Source organism: Lampris incognitus, chromosome 2, assembly GCF_029633865.1.
Source record: "Lampris incognitus isolate fLamInc1 chromosome 2, fLamInc1.hap2, whole genome shotgun sequence".
Lineage (NCBI taxonomy): Eukaryota > Metazoa > Chordata > Actinopteri > Lampriformes > Lampridae > Lampris > Lampris incognitus.
The window spans coordinates 139,374,182-139,391,869 of record NC_079212.1 but is presented as its reverse complement, the minus strand read 5'-3'; the positions used below and the strand labels follow the sequence as shown (position 1 = coordinate 139,391,869).

General features: G+C 47.1%; 1 protein-coding gene across 1 annotated transcript in view; it reads right to left on the bottom strand.

Moving 5' to 3' along the window:
* Nucleotides 1–306: 306 nt before the first annotated feature.
* Nucleotides 307–17,688, bottom strand: part of ppfia4 (PTPRF interacting protein alpha 4) — a 102,557-nt gene continuing 85,175 nt past the window's right edge. Inside the window, 7 exon segments of the mRNA XM_056301802.1 lie at nucleotides 307–356; nucleotides 5,228–5,414; nucleotides 12,980–13,048; nucleotides 13,166–13,341; nucleotides 14,076–14,173; nucleotides 14,401–14,576; nucleotides 14,888–14,914. Of these exon segments, the coding sequence (XP_056157777.1) occupies nucleotides 307–356; nucleotides 5,228–5,414; nucleotides 12,980–13,048; nucleotides 13,166–13,341; nucleotides 14,076–14,173; nucleotides 14,401–14,576; nucleotides 14,888–14,914 (783 nt within the window).

Sequence of the window (17,688 nt, the reverse complement as noted above, 5' to 3'; positions counted from 1 at the left end):
GATATTAGAACCAGGACTAGAACCCACAGCTGAGACGAGGGGAGCAGGAGCACAACACCACGACAACAAGGCTATTGGGAGCACTGGGGTAAACTGGGAGAGACCGGGAACAAGTCTCCTTTACAGCAGCGAGTGCAGCCAGTGAGCGCGCTCAGAGAGTTTAAAAAGTCAGAGTTGGCCTCTGTATTGCACATGTCCGAAGGAGAGGTGAGAGGTGAAAGGTGAGAGGGCGAGGCCAGACGCAAAGGGGCTGAGGATTAAAAAACCCCTCCTGACGTCCAGGTCTTCCTCTGCAGATTTGGCATATCACTCTCGAAAGGCCGCAAGCATATGTCCATACAGGTAATGAGAATGCACTGGGAGGGAGAGAAAGAAAGACAAAGAGGGAGTGAGAGAGAGCTTCTGCGAGCCAGATTCTTCTCCTTGTCCCATAAAAACCCCTTCAGCTGAAGCACTGCCTCTGTAGGTTAGTGCAGTTTTTCCTCAATTGCGTCCTCGGGTACCACCAGTACTGCTGCTACTTAAAAGACATTCACCTGCTCTGCCAGGTCTTTTTTTATTTTATTCCCCCCCTTGGGGGGGGGGGGGGGTCAATTGGCCAAGTACAATTTCTCCCCAATTGTACTTGGTCAATTACCCCACTCTTCCGAGTCGTCCCGGTCGCTGCTCCACCCCCTCTGCCAATCCGGGGAGGGCTGCAGACTACCACATGCCTCCCCCGATACACGTGGAGTCGCCAGCCTCTTCTTTTCACCCGGCAGTGAGGAGTTTCCCCAGGGGGACATAGCACGTGGGAGGATCACGCTACCCCCCCCCCCCCTGAACAGGTGCCCCGACTGAACAGAGGAGGCGCTAGTGCAGTGACCAGGACACATATCCACATCCGGCTTCCCACCCACATACACGACCAATTGTGTCTGCAGGGACACCCGACCAAGCCGGAGGTAACATGGGGATTTGAACCGGAGAGCCCCATGTTGGTAGGCAAAGGAATAGACTGCTACGCTACCCAGATGCCCTGTTCTGCTAGGTCCGAAGGCGTCTTCAGATGGGTTCATTTTTTTTTAATATATATATAAATTTATTTCTAGTTTTTCCCCTTACCCAACCCGATTAACCCAATGGCATATGGCCGGGACTCTTGTCGAATAACTCCCCTGGCTCACGTTTCCACAGGAAGGAGATAGTCGTAACACCAGCTTCCTTCAAACTCATGTCGGCTGCTCTCGCCATTTTACACGCTGAAGCCTCGCATGGATTGCATCACCGTCAGGCCGCGAAGGAGACGCAGGGGGAATGCTTTCAGTTGCTTGGCTGCAGGCGCCCGGATGGGCCAGAGAGGTCGCTGGAGAACGATGAGTCCCCAAACACTACACCGATCTACACCCACTATCCCTCGGGTAAGGGTGGCCTATTGAATGCCTTACCCCGTGGATGTTCTGGCCGTGACCGGCTACGGCGAGTCTGGGATACGAACCTCCCAGCCACATGACGAGCGGACTGCAAGAATGGCGGTTTGTTCCGCTCGGCCACCAGAGCGGCACATGGGTTCATATTTAACATGTTCGTCAACATGAACAACCGTTTTGGTATTCACGACTTCAGAGGTCATCTGTTCAAGAGACGGTGACTTGGGCACGTAATCACATCATAGTCTAAGCCGAAAAGTGTCTTTTTAAGTAATTTAACAACAAACCTGAGGGAAATATTGATATTCCCAACAGTCTTGTCTCTCCTCTGTCCTTATTCCTTTTGCAGCTTCTGTTGGAAAGCGAGAGACTGACCCGCTAGCTGTTCGATAGCTAAACTGATCGCCTCCGTTGCTTTACGACTTAATGTTTCCCCGGCTGCCTCGCAGCGGCGTTCTCACGATTTAACCGTCTACCGCACGTCGTTGCTCTGAAGCAACAGAAAACCTTGTTGATTCCCCAGACCCCTTTTCAAATCCTTACACATCAGAATGCACGATGACACGTCTGTGTACAATCCAGTGAGGTAAGAGAGAGGCTCTGGTGCATCCAGAGGAGGCAGGACATCCTGGCAGCAAGTGGAGCTGCATGGGTGTACAGTCCGACTACAGGGTAAGATAAATGTCCTTTTTATCATATTTAAACAAACATATCTTAGGAACAAAAATATGTGCATGTGTATTAACTGCCCAGGAAGCATATTTGACAGGTTTTAGACACATTTTTCACTTTTATATATTGGAAAAATGTGTTTTTCTTTTCATTACCCGAGGGTAGTTAGGCCTTTTTTCGGGGCAAAAATCATGCTCAACGTAGGACATGCAAAGCATGGCTTTGGTTTCTATTTTGCCAACATATCAACTAATATTCACAGGCAATGGACACAAAAAAAAAATGTATGAGCGAAAGGAGCCTTAGGGTGATGTCATTGGCTAGTGAAGGCAGTGAGCTTGAAGGCATTGACAGTGAGGAACAACGGATCCCAGAATCTGACTTGAGACACAGTGAGACATTTACATAGTAAGAATTACTACTGGGGGAAAGAACTAAACACAAAGAGACTGCTGTGCTTACTACATGACAAATATATGTGGACACTCCTATTTAGTGGGTTCGGTTATTTCAGCCACACCCACTTCTAACAGGTGCAAAGAAATCAAGCATACAGCCATGCAATCTCCATAGACAAACATTGGCAGTTGAACAGGTCATACTGAACAGCTCATTGACTGTTCGGCGGGAGCTTCATGAAATGGGTTTCCATGGCCAAGCAGTGACACACAAGCCTAAAATCACCACGCGCAATGCCAAATGTTGGCTGGAGTGGTGTAAAGCACACCGCCACTGGACTCTGGCGCAGTGGAAATATTCTCTGGAGTGATGAATCATGCTTCACTATCTGGCAGTCTAACAGACCAATCTGGGTTTGGCGGATGCCAGGAGAACGATACCTGCCCGAATGCATAGTTCCAACTGTAAATTCTGGTGGAGGAGGAATAGTGATCTGGGGCTGTTTTTCATGGTTTGGGCTAGGCCCTTCAGATCCAGTGAATTGAAATCTTACATTCTAGAGAACTGTGCGCTTCCAACTTTGTGGCAACAGTTTGGGGAATGCCCTGTCCTGTTTCAACATGACAATACCTCTGTGCACAAAGCGAGCTCCATAAAGACATGGTCTGGTTTGCTGTGTTTGGTGTGGAAGAACTTGACTGGCCTGCAGAGTCCTGACCTCAACCCCATCCAACAGCTTTGGGATGAATTGGAACGCCAACTGTAAGCCAGGCCTTCTCCCCAACATTACAGCCCGACCTCACTAATGCTCTTGTGGCTGAATGGGAGCGAATCCCTACAGTCATGTTTCAGAAGCTAGTGGAAAGCCTTCCCAAAAGAGTGGCAAGTTGTTATAGCCGCAAAGGGAGGGCCAACTCCATATTAATGCCCATGGTTTTGGAATGAGATGTTCAACAAGCACACATGGATGTGATGTTTGGGTGCCCGCATGCCTTTGACCATGTAGTGTATGTTAGACAGCAAGAATAAATGTTGAGAGCATATGGTGGGAGTGAGTATCAGGAATGCACAAGAAAAGTGTATTCAAGCACGCCAATGGTTAATTAAAAATTCAGAAGTTGAAATATTGATTTTAAAACAAATTTTTGAAATTGTTCCACAATGAATATGTTCTGAGAATAATTCCTGAGAAGTGTTTGCTTCTACTATAACTTACAAGATATGTTCTGTAAATACCTGATTTTCCTTGGTGTTTTGTACCCTTATGGCACCCTGTTGCCCTTGGGCAACAAAAAAATATATTTGGGTGGGGTGGGGGTGGGGGGTTAAAAAGTGAAAAATGCAATTATTGAAACATGTTCAGAGCGCCAACCATACAAAAATAGGACGGGAAAAAATTTTTAACCAGAAAGTAAAATGTACGCAGTAGAAGATTAACTACTTGAACACGACACATATTGTGCGCTTGACCTCCCGTTTTGGAAACCACAAACTGACAATTTCCATTTGAAGGCAATAATGTCTCGCTGATTGAAGGATGAAATAACTGAAACAACGGGTGAATGTAATGAGCTACTTTAACTTAAAAACCTTTAATTTCTTTGTGTTTTAGTAGTTGCTATTTAGGCTAAGATTTACGCAGCTACTAGACTTTCACTTTTGCAATCAAATTTGGCTTTTAAGTGTCAATCACACTAAATTTGGTTAAAACATTAAAGTCTTGTAGACATAGTAAATCTTGGCCTAAACAGCCACTAATAAAACAAAAACAATTAAAGTATTCAAGCACAATATATGGGCTTGTGTCGTGAATCTTAGACGGTAAAACTTGTTTGAGTGATACATAATCAGAGTTGCCAACTTTGGTAAGCTGGCTGGAGTGAGATTTTGCTTTCATTCCTCTGTGCCACGCACTTAACTTTAGCTAGCTAACGTAACAGCTAAAAGCTAACGCAAGCTAGCTGGCTGTTTACAGAGCATTTATTCAACACAGAGAGAAGCATCGCGCACCAATCTTCTAGGGTCAAAGTCATTCACTTGGTTTAACTGTTACTATACCAGAAAGACTTTGAAACCATTACTACACTGGAAAGACTTTTATGTTCGCCTGTTCATCTCTGCTGCTGTTACAGTGTTTTGGCGTGAGATTTGCCTTGGTGTCATGACAGCATGAGACAGATCCCGAAAGCGTGAGACTCACACCAGATGTGTGAGAGTTGGCAACCCTGACATAATTATGTATTCACTCATTAAACAGTTTTAGTCTAAAAGGGGGCAACATTTAGCCGCATATATTCTGACACAGATGAGTGCCAACGCCACCAAGTTAACATCGGGCCCAGTGCTCAGTGGAGAAGTATCGAATCGTGTTTTTGTTTTTTTCTTTTAAACTAGCTTACCTGTTAGAATTAGTGCTCCTTTTAGTAAGCGGAGAGGAGTTAGCATGAATAGGTCCTTACGGTGGAGGGGTCGATTCTCGGAGGCGCCGGGGGAGGTGCTAGAGAGAGAGCGCGGTACAGAGGGACATGGCGGAGCAGGACAGAGAGGAGACAGCATGCAGTTAGTCAGGCCAAGCTGTGAGAAAGGTAAGCATACTTTCACGAACACACACACACGGCCACAAACATACACACAAGTTACGAACACACCGATAGATGGGGCTGAATGTACAGGCAAGGCTTTAGGATCTGTTAAAACAAGCAAACAAACAAACAAAAGTGCGTTGGTTGGCTGCTGTTGTAGCACACCTTCGGGCTGGAGCTGTTTCTTGGCCACCAGAGACATGGAGGGGGGCATGGACATGGAGGGCAAACGGAAGCCAGCGGGCAGCGTCTCCATGGAGCCCGCCATCATTCCCAGACCCGTCCCGCCCTCCCGTGCGCGAAACCTCTTACGCCATGATGGAGAGCGTCGGAATGACTTGTCATCCCCACTCTGGAGAGAGAGATGCAGACAGAGAGAGAGAGATTTGATTTTACAAAAACCTTTATTAAGCACTACAATTGGCATACAGGCAAAAGTACATCAACTACAATAGTGCAAGTGGAAAAAAAACACATGAGCCAACAATACAGCCCAGACATTCCCTCATTACACCAATTAGAAAGACAAGACCAGGTCTTCATCATCTACCACTGAACACAATACTCCCCCTATTGCACATTTAAGGCTGAAAGCCTCTAGAGTGTCTACCACTTTGTAGTAGGCATGCTCCACCCTGAGCCGAGCCTTAAGCAGACCTGTAAGAGCCTGCACAGAGTCCACACAATCCACTGCCTGGGCCCGGTTCTTACGGCTCAGCCCGATGGCTAATTTGGCAGTAGCTGATATGAAGTTTATAAGTGTTTGCATACCTTTCTTCCTGGCTCGGTATTTGGGACCATAGACAAACAACTGAAAAGAAAAAGCCTCCCCCAAGCTCAAAAACCAACCCCTTAACAACTCAAACATACCCACCAACCTACGACACTGGGCAAATAAATTAGTTAAGAGTTTCACACTGTGAACAAAAAAGACACGCCTCCCTGTGACCAGGATCCAGGGGTGTTCTGTGTCTGTTCGTGGTTATCACTCCATGCACAATCCTCCACTGGAGGTAAGTTGACAGTTTGGGGGTTTTTTTCTCCTGGATTTTCTCCCCAATTGTATCCGGCCAATTAACCCACTCTTCTGAGCCATCCCGATCGCTGCTCCACCCCCTCTGCCGATCCGGGGAGGGCTGCAGACTACCACATGCCTCCTCTGATACATATGGAGTTGCCAGCCGCTTCTTTTCACCTGAAAATGAGGAGTTTCGCCAAGGGGATGTAGCGTGTGGGAGGATCACGCTATTTCCCCAGTTCCCCCTCCCCCCCAAACAGGCACCTCATGCGACCAGAGGAGGGGCTAGTGCAGTGACCAGGACACATACCCACATCCGGCTTCCACCTGTAGACATGGCCAATTGTGTCTATAGGGATGCCCGACCAAGCCGGAGGTAACATGAGGATTTGAACTGGTGAGCCCTGTGTTGGTATGCAACAGAATAGACTGCTACACTAACCGGACACCCTAGCCGACTGTTTTTCAACCGGTAGCGTGTACAGGAACTGCCAGCAAACTTTCGGGGAAGAGCCTGGGCCAAAAAACTCAGTCCACCTCAATGCTTTAATGGCCTGCGGAGACTAAAAGTGCCTCACCTTCACACACAGGATGTAAATCGCCTTTTTTCCAGGTGCTCAAACTTATCCAGCCATGGGGTCATGAAAGAAAGGAGTCAGCCCTCCACCGCCTGCCACTCCCCCACATTAGGAGAGACAGTCAACTGTGGAAAGTTATATTCCACATCCTCCTCCCACTGACCAGCTAGCTCACGGTCCTCCATCATAAATGTCTTCAGGTACTCTGGAAATGACGCACACACCTCGTCAATAACGTGTTTCAACAACTTGGGTCTGATGTGGGTGCGTTGTTGCAGGGTCTCAGTGGGCATCAGTAGATGTTCCAGCTTCACACATCTGGCCTCCTTCAGAGAAGATCCTATGCTGGCTGAGGACAGGGTCCAGGCCTGAATGAAGCTGTTGCAAAACAGTGGCTCCTCAAACAGCCACAGACCAGCCATAGCAGCAGGCTCCCTGGAGGCCTTCAGGATCCCCCATGCATCTAGGACAGAGGTGTAGAAAGGCAACAGGCCTGTCAGATCTGCCTTCTCCAGCCCCTGCAGAAACAGTTGCTTACTGTATCCCAGATGACTAGCTCCACAGGATGAGCTTGGCTGTGACTAGCCACCGCAAACCACAGTGGTAAAAAAGTCTCTGTGTGGTCTTCAGCCTAAAGATGTCTGTGAATGTTCTCATTCATCCAGGTCATGGTTATCCAAAGGAGTTGAATCAAGTGCAACTGGACTTGGTATATATCCGTGAAGACGTTTCGCCTCTCATCCAAGAGGCTTCCTCAGTTCGTGCCTTTCTGACTAGACCAAGCTAGTCTGACTGGCTGGTGATGAGACTCTGAATTTATCCTCTAGGAGTCGTTGTCAGAGCTATTGATGTGCGTGGCTCTTTGTGATCCGATGTTTACCAACGCCCGTCGCTAACAGAGCCATAGATATGCGTGGCTCTTTTGTGTATGTTATGGCCCCGCCCGTCGTTATCGGAGCCATTGATATGCGTGGCTCTCCTGTGCTCCGATGTCCAGCCGTGCCCGTCGCCATCGGAGCTATTGATTTGCATTTGTTTAGCAGCGACGGTCGTTGGGGGTGTTAGTTTCGACTTCATTGTTCAGTGGTCATGAGAGTCGTTGGAGCCGTTAGTGACCGACTGTTGTTCTTACAATGCCGTCCTTTCATCTCTACCCAGGAGACTCAAGAAGCCTAGCCTCCAAGAACAACAGTCGGTCACTAACGGCTCCAACGATTCTCATGACCACTGAACAATGAAGTCGAAACTAACACCCCCAACGACCGTCGCCGCTAAACAAATGCAAATCAATAGCTCCGATGGCGACGGGCACGGCTGGACATCGGTACACAAAAGAGCCACGCATATCTATGGCTCTGTTAGCGACGGGAGTTGGTAAACATCGGATCACAAAGAGCCACACACATCAATAGCTCTGACAACGACTCCTAGAGGATAAATTCTGAGTCTCATCACCAGCCAGTCAGACTAGCTTGGTCTAGTCAGAAAGGCACGAACTGAGGAAGCCTCTTGGATGAGAAGCGAAACATCTTCACGGATATATACCAAGTCCAGTTGCACTTGATTCAACTCCTTTGGATCTTCAGCCTAAAGGCTATCGCCCACGAGGTAATGTCCCCAAGACCCTGTCCTCCTTGTTCATCTGGCAAGTATGAGGCAGGGGCTTGGATCCAGTGCTGCCCTGACCAGAAAAAAAGTCCACTATGGCCCACTGAATATCTTCAATCAGGCCTCTTGGTGGCGGTAGAACAATCAGTCTACACCACAGTGTCGAGGCACCCAAGTTATTGTCAACCAAAACTTGACCTCTATACGACAGCGGGGTAGCAACCATTTCCATTTAGACAACTTGTCACACACTTTCTCCATCACACCTCCCTAATTCTGCCTCTGATAATCCCCTGTGCCAAAAAATAACCCCCCCAACACATTCATCCCTCTACTCCCCCACTGCAGACCTGCAGGCAGACTGGGTACTGCCCTCTCTCTCTCCACTGTCTTACCTGTAAGGCCTCACTGTTTGCCCAGTTTACTTTTGCTCACGAAGCCTTCTGATACAAGCCAGACTATCCTGTAGTGCCTTCACATCCCCCTGATCCCTGACAAACACATTTAAATCACCTGCATAGGCAGAAACTATCAAAGGTAGGTTGTGCTGCATGCCTGACAGTGAAAGCCTGCTGAGATGGTTTCTCAGCCTGCACAGCAGAGGTTCAATAGCCAGACTGTAAAGTTGCCCTGAGATGGGACAACCCTGTCTTATCCCGCTCTGCACAGGGACTGGCTGGCTCAACCCTCCGACAAGCTTCACCAAACACTCAGAACCACTGTATTAACCCCAACCATGATACAAAATGGTCACCAAAACCTAATGCGTTAAGTACTGAAAACAAATAGCCATGGCCCATCCTGTCAAATTCTTTTTCTTGATCTAAGGAGAGAATACCAATGTCAAGATCATAACATTTACATAGGTCAATCACATCATGAAAAAAAAAAGATTGTCCATTGTTGTTCTGCCCTGTGCACAGTATGTTTGGTCCATATGAACAAGTATATCCAGATAGTTTCTTAGTCTGTTTGGCAGTGCTCTGGAAAGCATTTTATAGTCCAAGCATAAAAGGGCCACTGGCCTCCAGTTTTTCAGCAAAGCTGAATCTCCCTTTTTAGGGAATAGGGGGAGAACTGCCCTCTTACAACAGACAGGCATAGCCCCTGCATGGAAGCACTCCAAGAGAACTTCATGCAGGTCAGGTCCAACAGAACACCAGAAATGCTTATAAAAGTCAGTGGTGAGCCCAACTATTCCTAGAGCCCATCTTGAAGCCATCTGACTAACAGCTAGAGTCAGCTCCTCCAAGCTGAGTTCTCTGTCCAGGTCTGCCTTTTCCTTGGGACTGAGCTGAGAAAGCCCCTCCAGCAGCTCTGCAGCACTGTCCTGATCACACTCCTCTGCTCCAAAGAGAGAAGAGTAAAAAGCCACAGTATGACTCCTCATTTCCTTTGGATCAGTTGTCACCCTGTCACTGGGGAGCTTTAGGGATGTCATCAGTTTGCCCCTGGCAACAGTCTTCTGCAAACTGAAGAAGAAAGAGCTTGGAGTATCCACGTCTTTGATGTTGAGGAAATGTGACCTAACGAGGGCTCCTTTCATTCTCTCCTGCATGAAAGTCCTGAGCTCCAGGCTTTTTTCTTGCAGCAGGCCACCAGCAGCAAAGTATGGATTACTGTTCATAGTACACTCAATGTTCTTAATACTGTTCTCCAGCTCCTGAACTGCTGCTTTAATCCTAGCAGTGAAGTGAGAAGCATACTGCTGACAGAAGACACGAATCTGTGCCTTAACCACTTCCCAGCACTACCTCAGCAAATCAAAATTATCTTTTTTACTTTGCCAACAGGCCCAAAACTGTTCGAAGCTCTGGCAGAAAATGCTATCCTGCAGCAACTTGTTGAAATGCCAATACAACCTAACTTTTTGCCCAAGAGAAATGATCAAATCTACAGTGATGAGATGGTGATCAGAGAAGCCAACTGGAGTAATGGAACTACTAATTAGCCTGGAGCCTATTTCCTCACCTACAACCGGTGGGGCTGGCTGTTCCTCCGACTCACTCTGTTCTCCTCTCCCCACCTTGGAGACACTATCAGGGGGTGGGATGTTTGCATCTGAGGTGTCTGCCTCCGCTTGCTGTCTATGCGGACATGCAACCACTTATGGCTGACATCGCCACACTCAAAACATTTCAACTGTCCAGAACTACGAGCCATTACCATGTTTAACTCTGAAGAAAACCTCCAAACTCCGTCCGTAATATTAGCTCTCAATTTCCAAATCTCCCGGATGCCACTCCTACTGACCCCTTTTTAAGACCCTCACCTTACACAAAGGGGATTATATCTGCTACCTATGGTCTGATTTCCTCGCGGCGCCCCTCTTCATTGCAACATATTAAGAGGGGATGGGAGGAGGAGTAGAGATCACAGAAGACCAGTGGGAGGTAATTCTATGGCGGGTCCACTCTTCAATTTGTACTAGACATGGATTGATGCAAAGAACTGTACACCGTTCACATTTAACTAAAGTTAGGTTAGCTAAGATTTATGATAACACTGATCCCACCTGTGACAGATGCCATCAGACCCCGGCCACATATATTCACATGTTTTGGTCCTGCCCTTCCCTATTCAATTTTTGGTCAGAAATTTTTAAAACAATTTCAAATAGTGTTGAGATCCCAATTAGGCCGACAGCTTTAACAACTTGCTTTGGTGTCCCTCCTGCTGACCTGCTATTACCATCACATAAAGCAGACCTGGTAGCTTTCACAACTCTTCTGGCCAGATGCCTCATTTTATTATGGTGGAAACCACCCACTACCCCATCTCACGCTATGTGGCTCAGGGACATTTTGTATTTTATTAAGATGGAGACAATAAGATGTGTCACAAAGGGCTCAACGACCAGATTTCATAAAACGTGGGCTCCTTTCTTTAAAATTGTTAAGGAACTGCAGTCACTTGACACCCCATAAACTTGGTGTTATCTATTTACATGTGTGGTGATATGGGTGTATCCCTTAACTATTTTTTTACCATTATATTTTTTTCTGTATAATCTATAATTTCATTTTATAATATTGTTTATTTGTCTTGCGTATACAAGCTGGGTTTTCTCTAATTGGCTAGGCGTCCAGGCTATACGTTTGTTTGTTTGTTTGTTTTTTGGGTTTTTTTTTCCTATGTTGAATTTTGGTTGCTGTTTTTTCTGGAGGGGTTTCTATGTAAATCTAAACATTGACTTCATATATGTATGTACAATTTTTTTATTGTAAAATTTCAATAAATCCTCCAAACTCTGTCAGAGAGTCCAAAAACATAAATACCTGTCTCCGGAATGACTGAACATGTTTCAGCTTCGGATCTTTACATCCGAGACGGCCCGTTTCGAAAGCACTGGCAAATTTACCAAACCTCCGCAGTTCATTTTCCAACAGCTCATTTGAGATAAATGGCAGAACATCCCACACTGTGATTCTGGTAGAGGGAACCAACGATGGGAAAACAGCACTATACATATCCCTGATTACTACACCACTCTCCATCATCTCGCTGACATGACACTCCTCCTTCAAAAATACCACCACAGCCTTGTTCATCCTGGAAGCAAACTATAAACTGTCATGTCCAACTTGCTCTCCTGCAGCCAACAAAACCTCCTCCACCATCACACTGGTCTCCGGTGGGACTACCCGAATCCCATGACGGATGGACGGAGATGGCGTCTCGGAGGACGCCATTCCTTCTGAAAACCACCCAACAAAACCACTGAACACTCGGTAAAAATTATTAAGGAAGCCCACTGAGGCAAATTTGTAATTTGTGATATTGGGCTATACAAATACAATTGACTTGACTTACCCGATCATGCATATAGGACAGATGAAGAATAGAGGGGAAGATTAAAAAAAAAGACAGCAGACAATTCAAACTCCACACCAATCTCAAATCCACCACCCTCACACACCCAACCTCCCAGCATGCAGTGCAGAGAGACAGACCAAGAGTGAGAGAGAGCGAGAAAGGCGAGAGAAGGGTCAGAAAATCTGCCATCGTTTTAAAGGACAATCTGGGTTTTTTACAACCTGGGTCTTATTTGAACAGCTTTTGCCATCATGCATATCAGTTATGATGATCATTTCATTTTAGAGATGATGGACACCGGCCCATCGCTGAACAAAGCTTTGCAATGGTGTCTTATGGTGCCATAAAATACCATCCTTAAACCACAGAATACCATCCTTAAACCACAGAATACCATCCTTAAACCTATCCTTACAGCAACCCCATTTTTCATTATCATCTATGATCATCATCGATGACTCTCAACTGTGCTGGATGGGTAGTTAGCTAATGAGTGCTACTACCTACATACAGTAAGTACAGGCAGGTCATTCCTGCAGGTTGAACCAGGAAGTAGCTCAGCAATGGGATCGATAGTTGATAATATTTCGAGTAAAGCTTTTAACTTTCATGTTCATTTTCCCCTCCAAATACATGGTTTGGGTAACTGGGTAGAATTGAACTTGTGGAATACATTTCTGACACTTGTGTTCAGTTGCCCCATAAGATGCCCATGTAAACTGTGTCCAAAATGAAGTTGGTGAGTAAAATGATAGCATAACAAATACACACAATTGCAAAAACTATAAAAATAAGACCCAGGTTGGAAATAAAATAAGACTCAGGTTGAAAAAAACAACAACATAATCATCGTTTAAAGATATTGCAACTGAATTGAGGAAGAGCTGGTGAGGTTACCTCCTCCAGGCGGCGGTCAGTCCCCAAAGCCAGCAGGTTGTTGAACTCTCTCTCCAGAACCTGACGTGCCTGAAGGGTCAAAACACAAACCGCCAGTGTGAGTTGGCGGTACCGTGAATGCGGTGAGTTGAAATGGTTTTATTGTGGTGCTGCGAGTTGAACTCCAGTCCTCAACCCGATCCCCACCTGTGTGTTCTGCATAGGGATCTGCAGGATGAGGGCAAGACTGCTGTAGTCAAAGGTCTCGTCGAGTGTGATGAGCGCGCCGTGAACGCCGCTCTCCAACAGGTTCCCGCTGTATTCCCGCAGACCGATGGACTGGACCCAGTGGATCACCTGCTCATTGGTCCATACCAACATATCTACGGTATGGGGAGGGACGGGTCAGACAGAGTAAACACTAACGCAAACAAGTACTGTGCTGCTGTTTGTATGTGCACCAGGGGTGATGTGCAGCATGACTTGATTTAAAGAGAGAGAAATATTGAGAAAGAGATTGAGAGAAAAATGGGGGGGGGGGGTGAGAGGGAGAAAGAGATCATAACGTGCATTTCTACATAGTGTCAACCCACTGGCAGACTCCCTCTGTTCACTGAAAGCACAGCTGTCGGCCTGCTTTCTAAGTTGGAACAGGCGGTGATCACGTGTGTGTGTGTGTGTGTAAGCACGCGCGCGCTCATCTGTTAATACGTGTGAGTGACTAGGGGGAGGATTCTGATGTGACGTGACAGCTGAGTCAAGTTCATGTGCAGAACTCAAGGTTATAAGGTCAACAGCGTTGACTAGATGTGTGTATCTTAAAACCATCTGTGTGTGTGTGTGTGTGTGTTTATCTTTCTTTCTGTGTGTGGTACTTAATCAAAAGCTCGCCCGCCTTACTTCAGTTGTCATTCTAGTAATGTGAAGTAACTCTACAGCTGTTTGCATCCTCCACCCTGGCAATACTTAATATAACCACTAGGTGGCAGTGTGGCCTGACTGTGCATATTGCGTAGGGATGTGTATCTGTTGTATAAAGTGTCTGTTAGTGTATAAATTATTTGTGTGTGTGTGTGTTTGTGTGTGCGTGTGTGCCTGTGTGTGTGTGTGCATCTACCTTTCATGTCATGTTGGCTCTCCTCTCTCCGGCGCTCCAGGTCTTTCCTGTCATAATTAAGTCTCTTCAAGCACATTATCCCATACTGCAGACTGGCCCTAGTGCACACACACACACACACACACACACACACACACACACACACACGCGCAAAGGCACAAACATGGGCGAACACACAGACAACCACAGCGGCCCCAGAAAAACACACAATCGAGACACCACAAACAGCAGCGCGCACACATCATTAGGCGTCTCATCGCTGATGCTAACGTATCCAGTCTGAAGAAGAAAGGGGCGAGCTGATGTAAGCGAGGACGCCACTGACCTGTGGAAGCTGTCCACCATTTTGAGGTGGCTCCTCAGGTCCTTCTTGGTGAGGTGGTCCAACATGCGGGCATCCACCAGACACTCCATGAAGTAGGAGCGGTACTGGGGCAGGCCCAGGCTGGGCAGCCACTCGTTGCCGATCCATTCGTGGTTCATGTCGCCGTAAGCGAGAGTCTGGAGGAGAGAGAGTTGTCAGCATCGCCCCCCTGAAAGGGCGCATGCATGTCTGCACACGACCAGACGCGGCACGCTTCATCATTACACCTAATTTGCATATGCATATTTCTGAATGTGATCGAGAGAAGGAAAAAATATGCTTAATATCTGAGTTATTGCTAGCAAGGGTATGACCTGTGTAGTGTGTGTGTGTGTGTGTGTATGTGTGTGTGCACGCTAGTGAAATGAAAGGCACAGTTGCAGTGAGGGTGTGTGGGAAGTGTTTGTTAATCAAAGCCAGGCAGATGTCAGTGCAGCGGTGATCTCACCTGCGCCCAGCTGCCCTCCTCACTCTCCTGAGAGCCCGCCAGCATGGCACAGACAATACAGAGTTAGAGACACACACCGGCCCCCCCTACGAGCTGCCTTCACCCCTCAGCGATTAAATCACGTGTCAAAATCACAGCGTTAAAACTCCTTCATAAAAAAATGCTGACAGCAATATCATGGATGGGTGACTTTAATGTAAACACTGACACACACACGCACACACAGAACCATTGCATGGGTTGTAGGACGTGTGCGACCGCACAGGGCCTCGTGCCTGGCCTGCAATCCTGCAGTTTTTTTGTTTGTTTGTTTTATATATAATTTCTTTGACTGTTGTTGAGCCAACATGCTTCTAAAATGAACTTCCTGTGTGTCAGTTCCATTATGCACAGTCAAGGTCACATGACCTCGCTGCTCACCACGAGGAAGAAGGAGCAGGGGAAACGAACATCGGAGCACGAGAGCGCGACCGGTTCCGTAAACACGAGCCGGGTGTGGGGGAAAGGAAAACGTTTAAAAAGAAGGAGGAATTTCATAATGCCATGTGTGGAGCTGTGGGAAGATGGCGGCGCGAACTCACATTTGCAGCAGCCTCACCTAGTACCGACTGTGCAGCATCTTTGTCCATGTCCGAGTTTGTGTTATCATGTCAAGTTTTATTTTGATCGTCTTTTTTTTTTTTCCGTTTAATGGCGGGGAGAGCTGGCGTTGGATCGGCTGAGAGAGCTTGGTCTGCTGTGTCCTGTGGGCCCAAGGACCACAGCCCTGCCAGGAGCTGCGCCCTAGAAGAAACACCGAGGCCGTCTGGCGGAGGCCTTGCCTGGCGTGGACTGTGCAGTATTTTTGTCTGTGTCTGCATTTGTGTGGTCGCGTGGAGTGCGGGGGAGGTGTGTCGAAGGTGTCTGGCTGGGAGAGCTGGCACTGGATCGGCTGAGGGAGCCTGGTCTGCTGTGTCCGGTGGGCCCAAGGACCACAGCCCTGCCTGGAGCTGCGCCCTAAGGGGAAACACCAAGGGCGGTCTGACAGGATATGGAAGCGGGGCAGGCTATGCTAAACGCTAGCCCATGCAGACCAGCAGTTCTGAGTCATCCAGGCTGGCGTTCGTTCTCCGGACAGAGGAATTTTTTGGCCTGTGTTGCACTGAGTGGACTGTGTTGTTAACTGTTCGTGTTTTTTTTGCTTCGTTCTCTTTGGGTTTTTTTTATTTTTATGTTTTTGGTGGTGGTGTTTTTGGGAAATTTTGGATGTGTGTTTTTGTCTTATGTGTTGCACTGCTGTGGGCTGGGAGAAACGAAATGTCGTTTCTTTGTGTACGCAAGTACGTGAAAGAAATGACAATAAATTGCTCCTGAATCCTGATAAGTCACTGCTGGATAGATTTGTCAACACTTCCAGAGATGTGGAGGCTGAGCAGGTGTCCAAAGCTAGCATAGTATTGTATAGTATAATATAGTATAGATAGTAGCTAGTATAGTATAGTATAGTATAGCATAGCATAGTATAGTAGCTAGTATAGTATAGATAGTATAGTGGCTAGTATAGTATCATATAGATAGTATAGCATGGATTGTATAGTAGCTAGTATAGTATAGTATGGATAGTATAGTAGCTAGTATAGTATAGCATAGTATAGTAGCTGCTATAGCAGGTGCATATGACTGTGACTGTAGGCTATGTGTAATGACCAGTCTGAAAAGTGATCCAACATCTGAATGAAATGTAGACTATATACCTGAAATATTGAATTGTAACATAGAGTCATACTACAGCATGCCAAAATAAATTGACAGCTGAGCTGACTTGATGATGTAAAGCCAATATTTTACAGTTGATTTTCTTTTCTTTGAAAGACTACAATAAGCAAAAAGTCATAGTTGAGACTAAGTGCATGATGATGCTGTATTACTCTACTCTACTCTACTAAAAATGTATTGCACCAGGTGTCCGGGTAGTATAGCGGTTTGCTCCGTTGCCTACCAACACAGGGATCGCCAGTTCAAATCCCCGCGTTACCTCCAGCTTGGTCGGGCATCCCTACAGACACAGTTGGTCGTGTCTGCGAGTGGGAAGCCGGATGTGGGTATGTGTCCTGGTCGATACACTAGTGCCTCCTCTGGTCGGTCGGGGCACCTGTTTGGAGGGGAGGGGTAACAGCATGATCCTCCCACGCACTACCTCCCCCTGGTGAAACTCCTCACTGTCAGGGGAAAAGAAGACGCTGGCGACTCCACATGTATTGTAGGAGGCATGTGGTAGTCTGCAGCCCTCCCCGGATTGGCAGAGGGGGTGGAGCAGCAAGTGGGACGACTCGGGAAGAGTGGGGTAATTGGACGGATACAACTGGGAGAAAAACGGGGGGAAAAAATCCAAAAAAGAAAAAATGTACAGCACCACGCGTGCAGTAGAACTAGAATAGCTGTGTGCGTGTGACCGTGATTCATGCGCATGCATGTCAGTGACCAAGACCTCATATGTCAAGTTTGTGCAAGGCCTCGCAACTCCCCTGCGATGGTCATACACACACACACGCACACAAACACAGAAACACACAGACACACACACACACACACACACACACAAATAATGGGACCACACACAAGCAAGCACAAACAGAAAAGATGTTTGCAGTCTCGGTTGGCATGCAGTGCCAGTAGTGTGTGTGTGTGTGTTTGTGATGGTTAGTTAAAGGCAAGCTACTGAAGCAGGCATATGTGTGGCTCGGTGGGGGAAGCACAAGTGTGTGAGCGTGAGTGTGTATGACAGGGAAGGATGGGTGGTGGTGGGTAGGGGTTGGGGGGGG